Source organism: Hordeum vulgare, chromosome 6H (assembly GCF_904849725.1).
Source record: "Hordeum vulgare subsp. vulgare chromosome 6H, MorexV3_pseudomolecules_assembly, whole genome shotgun sequence".
NCBI classification, from domain to species: Eukaryota; Viridiplantae; Streptophyta; class Magnoliopsida; order Poales; family Poaceae; genus Hordeum; species Hordeum vulgare.
Window position 1 is genome coordinate 430,069,563 of NC_058523.1, and position 8,407 is coordinate 430,077,969.

The window sequence follows — 8,407 nt, forward strand, 5'->3', positions numbered from 1 at the left end:
TGAGTGGTACATGATCCAAATCCACTATTTCAAGTCCGATCATCACGTGAGTCGAGAATAGTTTCAGTGATAAGCATCTCTATGCTAATCATATCAACTATACGATTCATGCTCGACCTTTCGGTCTCATGTGTTCCGAGGCCATGTCTGTACATGCTAGGCTCGTCAAGCTTAACCCGAGTGTTCCGCGTGCGCAACTGTTTTGCACCCGTTGTATGTGAACGTTGAGTCTATCACACCCGATCATCACGTGGTGTCTCGAAACGACGAACTGTAGCAACGGTGCACAGTCGGGGAGAACACAATTTCGTCTTGAAATTTTAGTGAGAGATCACCTCATAATGCTACCGTCATTCTAAGCAAAATAAGGTGCATAAAAGGATTAACATCACATGCAATTCATAAGTGACATGATATGGCCATCATCACGTGCTTCTTGATCTCCATCACCAAAGCACCGGCACGATCTTCTTGTCACCGGCGCCACACCATGATCATCTATCAACGTGTTGCCATCGGGGTTGTCGTGCTACTTATGCTATTACTACTAAAGCTACATCCTAGCAAAATAGTAAACGCATCTGCAAGCACAAACGTTAGTATAAAGACAACCCTATGGCTCCTGCCGGTTGGCGTACCATCGACGTGCAAGTCGATATTTCTATTACAACATGATCATCTCATACATCCAATATATCACATCACATCGTTGGCCATATCACATCACAATCATACCCTGCAAAAACAAGTTAGACGTCCTCTAATTTTGTTGTTGCATGTTTTACGTGGTGACCATGGGTATCTAGTAGGATCGCATCTTACTTACGCAAACACAACAACGGAGATATATGAGTTGCTATTTAACCTCATCCAAGGACCTCCTCGGTCAAATCCGATTCAACTAAAGTTGGAGAAACCGACACTTGCCAGTCATCTTTGAGCAAAGGGGGTTACTCGTAACGATGAAACCAGTCTCTCGTAAGCGTACGAGTAATGTCGGTCCAAGCCGCTTCAATCCAACAATACCGCGGAATCAAGAAAAGACTAAGGAGGGCAGCAAAACGCACATCACCGCCCACAAAAACTTTTGTGTTCTACTCGAGAAGACATCTACGCATGAACCTAGCTCATGATGCCACTGTTGGGGAACGTCGCATGGGAAACAAAAATTTTCCTACGCGCACGAAGACCTATCATGGTGATGTCCATCTACGAGAGGGGATGAGTGATCTACATACCCTTGTAGACCGTACAGCAGAAGCGTTAGAGAACGCGGTTGATGTAGTGGAACGTCCTCACGTCCCTCGATCCGCCCCGCGAACAATCCCGCGATCAGTCCCACGATCTAGTACCGAACGGACGGCACCTCCGCGTTCAGCACACGTACAGCTCGACGATGATCTCGGCCTTCTTGATCCAGCAAGAGAGACGGAGAGGTAGAAGAGTTCTCCGGCAGCGTGACGGCGCTCCGGAGGTTGGTGATGACCTTGTCTCAGCAGGGCTCCGCCCGAGCTCCGCAGAAACGCGATCTAGAGGAAAAACCGTGGAGGTATGTGGTCGGGCTGCCGTGGAAAAGTCGTCTCAAATCATCCCTAAAACCTCCGTATATATAGGTGGGAGGGAGGGGGCCTTGCCTTGGGGTCCAAGGACCCTCAAGGGGGTCGGCCGAGCCAAGGGGGAGGACTCTCCCCCCCCCCCCAAACCGAGTTGGACTAGGTTTGGTGGGAGGGAGTCCTCCTCCCTTCCCACCTCCTCCTTTTTTTTCCTCTTGATTTTTCTTCTCTTGGCGCATAGACCACTTGTGGGCTGTCCCACCAGCCCACCAAGGGCTGGTGTGTCTCCCCAAGGCCTATGGGCTTCCCCGGGGTGGGTTGCCCCCCCTCCCCCCGGTGAACCCCCGGAACCCATTCGTCATTCCCGGTACATTCCCGGTAACTCCGAAAACATTCCGGTAATCAAATGAGGTCATCCTATATATCAATCTTCGTTTCCGGACCATTCCGGAAACCCTCGTGACGTCCGTGATCTCATCCGGGACTCCGAACAACATTCGGTAACCAACCATATAACTCAAATACGCATAAAACAACGTCGAACCTTAAGTGTGCAGACCCTGCGGGTTCGAGAACTATGTAGACATGACCCGAGAGACTCGTCGGTCAATATCCAATAGCGGGACCTGGATGCCCATATTGGATCCTACATATTCTACGAAGATCTTATCGTTTGAACCTCAGTGCCAAGGATTCGTATAATCCCGTACGTCATTCCCTTTGTCCTTCGGTATGTTACTTGCCCGAGATTCGATCGTCAGTATCCGTATACCTATTTCAATCTCGTTTACCGGCAAGTCTCTTTACTCGTTCCGTAATACAAGATCCCGCAACTTACACTAAGTTACATTGCTTGCAAGGCTTGTGTGTGATGTTGTATTACCGAGTGGGCCCCGAGATACCTCTCCGTCATACGGAGTGACAAATCCCAGTATTGATCCATATTAACTCAACGAACACCTTCGGAGATACCTGTAGAGCATCTTTATAGTCACCCAGTTACGTTGCGATGTTTGATACACACAAAGCATTCCTCCGGTGTCCGTGAGTTATATGATCTCATGGTCATAGGAACAAATACTTGACACGCAGAAAACAGTAGCAACAAAATGACACGATCAACATGCTACGTCTATTAGTTTGGGTCTAGTCCATCACATGATTCTCCTAATGATGTGATGCCGTTATCAAGTGACAACACTTGCCTATGGCCAGGAAACCTTGACCATCTTTGATCAATGAGCTAGTCAACTAGAGGCTTACTAGGGACAGTGTTTTGTCTATGTATCCACACAAGTATTGTGTTTCCAATCAATACAATTATAGCATGGATAATAAACGATTATCATGAACTAAGAAATATAATAATAACTAATTTATTATTGCCTCTAGGGCATATTTCCAACACAAGTATGCCGGTTGCTACTCACAAGTGACCAAATGGTCCCAAAGTGGGATGTGAGTGGCAACTCATGTAAGCTCGATTATCTCATCTATTTTTCATTTCAATATGTTGATGTGTTTTTCATTCTTGTGCTCATACGTATTTTGTTTGCTAGGCGGTGGTGGTGGCCACTTTTGTATCCAGAGATCGAGAAGAGGCCATTTGCTTTTAGCCATTGTTGTCTCTTATTGGATGGTGGATGGCAAGCCAAAGTGGCAACAAGTTGTGTCCGACCTCAAGGCCGGAAAGAAGAGGAATGATGGCTTAAGTTCCCACCAATCCATTGGGTTGGATGATGATGACAATGATGTTATCGTCACCAATGGAAAAGCTATCATGCAAAAGGATAACCGGCTACTCATGGGAAGTAAGTGGGAGAAGGCAAGGATCTCCCGTGGCGCAGCGACTACAAAAATGTCGTTCACATGGGCAAACATTTTTTCGGTAAGGGGGAGTAAGAAAGATGAGAGGTACAAGGCTATGTTGGATGCACAAAGGAAGAGGATGAAGTGGGATCGAACGAGGCCAAAGAGGTGGCTTGAAATTGAGAGGAAGACAATCGAGTTGGAGAAGCAAGAGGCGGCGATCAAATGAGAACTCCAGAAGGCCAAGACATTTGAAGACATTGAGCTCGAGAAGGAGAGGTTGCAACTCTCACACGACGTGAAGGATGCAAAAAATCATGCTCATGGATTAATTCACTTTGGATGAACATGCCAAAATGTCTCGTGGACACAAAGAGGGAGATCAACGACCATAGAGCGTTGGGGCGGCCAGGGCGGCTACGACTGCGACAACAAAGCACGCAACCACGATCCAGATGGTGGAGGTAGCCTAGATGCAGGCGGCGATCGTTGCCATGATGCAGACGGAGGAGGCAGCCCAGATGCATGCGGAGATGGATGCCCAAGAGGAGCACGACGCATGGACGAACTCATCCGGCCAGTGATCCAACAGCATCCGGGCATTGATTTCATTTTGGCATGTTAGTTTGGTGGAACTATGATATCGTTTGCTTTTGTTTAAAACTGTTGAATACAGACAATTTATATCGGATGATCGACGTGCATGGCTTTGTATGGATTTAAGAGTCCGAATATGAGGTATGTGGATGCACGAAGCGAAATATGAAGGGTCGTCCGTATGCGTCCGCAAGCGTGTCTGAACGCGTCCGAGGCCGGATTTGCTCAGTCTGGCTGTAGATGCTCTAAGAGCATCTCTAGCAGACCCCTTAAAAGGGTCGAACCCGGATAATTCGGGCAAGTATACGGGTTCGGCCCGTTTTGCTAGCCAGAATAGACCCCGTATCGCGCATCCGGCCCATAATTTTTTTTTACCGTGGCCCGGAAAAAGACCCCCCAACCGGGGCATATTCCATTTCACCGCTTGGATACGGGTCAAACCCTATCCTCCACCGCCGCAGCTTCGCCACGATTCATCTCCCACTCCGCCCTCGCCGCCGGGGAGCCAAACAAACCCATAGCCATCCCGACCAAGGACGGCCACAGAAATGGAGGGGATGATGTCGAGCGGCGCCGCCGCCACCGCACGCAAGCGGGGATCACAGAAGTGGATGAAGTACGGCCGCCGGACGCCGCCGGCTTACGAATGCCGCGAGCTCGAGGAGTACGAGCGGGAGCTCGCGGCCCAACGGTGCGCTCCTCCGGCTCGTGTGTCGTTGGGAATTCGTCTGCGTGCGCCTCGTCCTTGCGGACCATCACTAAAGTCAAGAGAAGGCCAGAGGAGCTCGGGCCGTTCGTCGTCAAGCTCGAGGATGGCGTTGTTCCACCACGCGGAGGGGTCATCAGCCGCGAGAACTACCTCCCCCCGGGACAGGAGGATCACCTCATGCACGCCATCATGGAATGCTCGGTGAGGGAGGCGGAGGAGGTCTCCGCGTGCAACCGCCGCGGGTTTGAGATCGAGTAGATCTTCCTCGAGTAAGGCGTCACAACATCGCACACGAGCGCGTCCAAGGAGGCGGACCTGCGCGTCATGAAGGTCGAGTAGGTCAAGGTCTGGATTGACTTCGACTCCGACTTCGACGCCGACTGTGCTCCTCCGGCTCCTCCACCATGTCGTCACCGCCGCATCCGTCATTTTTGATAGCCTAGGCTCGGACACGCTGCACGACTCGCAGTCCCCCTACCTAATAGTATGAAGACAATGTAGTTTGCTCATGACGAATAATGTAGTTTGATGAAGAACCATGATGTGATTTCATGCATGTCTTTACAAGTTTCACCCACAAATGTTTTTTTTCTTTAAATTTTACAGTTTCATATACGGGATCTGATTTTTTAACATATATATTCGCCTAAAATTGATAGGCAACAAATTGTAAATACATTTTGCGGATTATTATTTACGGAATGGCTAGACACGCTCTAATGGACTGTGTTGGAGTTGCCCTAAAGAGCGGCACCGACCAAACCGCACAAGCCCAATGATCAAAACAATGCACGGCAACGATCCCCACCGCCATAGAGAATCACCCATAAATCCGAGCAAAGAGGCATTTTTCCATCGCAACCGAGTCCACACAACCTAGAAACGCCCAATTTCAATTCCAGATCACGGTCTCCATGGCCCTCCGCGGGTGGTCGAACTTCGCACCGGATCTCCTCGTAACCGTCTCCGGCGACCTCACGGAGCTAGCGGACATCGCCCGCTTCCGCTCCGTATGCACCACCTGGCGTGACGCGGGAGTGGATGCAGCGGCCGCGCCTCCATCGCAGCCCCCGTGGCTCGTTCTCCCGTCCTCCCCGTCGCCGCTCTTCTTCAACCCCTCGGAGGACCGCCTCTACTGCAACATCCATCTGCCCGTCCCCACCGCGGACGCCGACCGCCGCCGCCGCCGCCGCCGCCTCTCTGCGTCTCCGCACGGCTGGATCCTCGCCATCGACCCCACAGATCTCGCCGCGTCCCTCCTCCACCCCTTCACCGGCTCCGTTCGCCCCCTCCCGCCGCTCCCCGCCTTCTTCGCGGAGACGGATGACCTGGCCTGGGACCTATCCCCGCACAGCGTCATGGCGTCCTGCGGCGAGGTCGTCCTGGTCTGCGCCCTAGACCCTCTCGCCGACTCCTGGGCCCCAGTCCCCGCCATGCCCGACTGCAACGTGAGCAGCATCAACTACGCCGGCGGCGATTTCTTCGTCTTCGAGGAGGACGCGTGCCGCACCACCATCGTCGACTCCATCACCCTCGCGGTCACTGCCGTCATCCCGCCGCCCCAACTCGACCTCCCCACTGAGGCGCGCGTCGTGGTGGCTGGTGAGGAGCTCTTCCTTCTAGCCAAGTCCAAGTGGTTGTACGTCTTTGGTGATGGTGCCGACGTGGACTTCTCCAAGGCATTCTCCGTGAACCACCGGAGCACCTACCCAGTCTGGCAGGACCTCACCAGCATCGGCGAGCGGGCGCTGTTTGTTGATCCTCTCCACGGATTCGCTGTGGGGGCATCAGGGTTCACGAATCTTGAAAGCAACACAGTCTACTCGGTGACCACCAAGGAGGCGAGCCGCTCCAGCAGTGTGAAATACAGTGTATCGGCTTTCAATCTGCAGAGCCGGACCACTAAGAAGCTTGAATGCCGGCTGAACGAGCTTGACATGGCTCAGCGTATCGGGGCGGCGGCATCTTGGATCATACCAAGTGTGAATGAAGGCTGAATGAAGTCAGGGAACAAGAAGGTCCTCTGTTCTTGTCTGATGGTGACGAATGATATCTGGCTCGCGGGTCAAATTCTTGGTACCTTTGCACATGCCTAAGTTCTGAAGTGAAGTTAAAATCAACAAGCCTCTTTTATACGCATGTTCTTCTTCTGTACCTACAATCATTATACTGTCGTTTAGACGCTCCTAGATTCTGATCAGCCTGAAGCTTACTTCTGTGAGATGTATTTGCTGCTAGTCTTCTACTCCAAGTTTTAGTGTCCACTTTTAATGCTCAAGCAGTCGAGCTGAATATAGGTTGTCGTGATAAAGTACTCCATGAGCTTCTTGAGTTTCAGTAATCGACTCAGAGTCCCTTTTTATATGCGATTAATTGAATCAGACTCTCAGAAGCTGGACAATTGGAACAATTTCTTTGTATTTTCATAAAATACGATGGGAATGAAACTTTATATGCATTTGTTGCCACTAGAATTTGTTATGCCTGCTAGCGACCCAAACGAACATCGTTTTTGTTCGTTTGGCGGACTTTCTGTCCGTGTTTTGTCTGTTTGGGTAGGTTTGTCCGTGTCCATTTTTTAAATTGATCAGCACATGTATCCAATCGGAAAGCAAGTGGTCGGCACATGTGACTAGTAGTAGTCAAACTAGAAGTTTGTAGTCAGGCCCTGTTTGGAAGGTGACTACTACTAGTCAGCATTAAATGTCTCAGTATTAAATTATTCTCTCTTACTTCCATTTATCTCCCTTCCATTAGCGTGCCCGCATGGGAGGATGAGCCCGCAACAGGATGGGCCCGCCAATTAATTAGAGAAGAGACTTTAGTCAGTAAAAGTTGGGGGTGGGGTGACTAGGGACTAAACTAGTTTTAGTCACCCATTAGTCAGGGGTGTTTGGAGGTTTACTGACTAAAGGTGACTACTAGTCTCTAGTCTTTAGTGATCCAGACACCGTCTAATACTTCCTCCGTTCCTAAATATCAACTTTTTAGAGATTTCGTTATGAAGTACGTATGGATGTATATAGACATATTTTAAATTATAGATTTATTTATTTAGGAATCTGCATAGACATATTTTAAAGTGTAGATTTATTTATTTAAGAACAAAGGGAGTACTAGAAAGGTGGGTGGGACATGCTCACGAATTAAATAAGCAGACAGAGGTGGATGGATGGCTATGTGACAAGTAGGTCAGGTCGGTCACATACGGACATCGAGAGGACGCGGAAGCTTTCACTTCTCATTCGCGCCGATGCATTTCAGTCTTAAATTTAAGTTAAAAATGGAGCGGCGTGGATGCGTTTTGACAATAAATTTGTGCGTTGGGTCATTATTTTTGTCTATATAAATTCAAACAAACAACAACGGATAAAATAGATCGTCTCGTTGGAGTTGCTTTAATAATGAATAAGTGAGCACCAATGTCCGGCAAAGGAGATCAATTTGCCTCTAGTTGATTAAATAGAAAATACAGTAGAGTTGATTGAGTATTCTGGTGAAGCTTTGTGATGTGAACCCCTCAACAACAACAACGAAAGGACATCCGTGAGGACGATGTTTGAAAAGGATGCGCCACTTCTGATTTTCTGAAGATGGTGGTACAGATAGGATTGCTTGAACTTTTGTCTAAAAGGACCCCTGCTCGATAAAACTGTTTAAATAGACCACTTTGCAGATAAAATGCCAGAAAAGATTGTCTGCTCCGTGATGACAAACGCACCAGCTGAAACGTGGTACC

At 49.4% G+C, this 8,407-nt stretch overlaps 1 protein-coding gene across 1 annotated transcript; it reads left to right on the forward strand.

Moving 5' to 3' along the window:
* Positions 1-5,421: 5,421 nt before the first annotated feature.
* On the forward strand, positions 5,422-7,136 carry LOC123403482. The gene has a single exon (XM_045097417.1). It carries the CDS (start codon positions 5,583-5,585, stop codon positions 6,663-6,665), a length of 1,083 nt encoding a protein of 360 aa, XP_044953352.1. The 5' UTR covers positions 5,422-5,582; the 3' UTR covers positions 6,666-7,136.
* Positions 7,137-8,407: the final 1,271 nt, after the last annotated feature.

Excerpts from the sequence above, each read along its gene's own strand:
- LOC123403482 (XM_045097417.1), top strand. The coding sequence starts at position 5,583 with ATGGCCCTCCGCGGGTGGTCGAACTTCGCACCGGATCTCCTCGTAACC.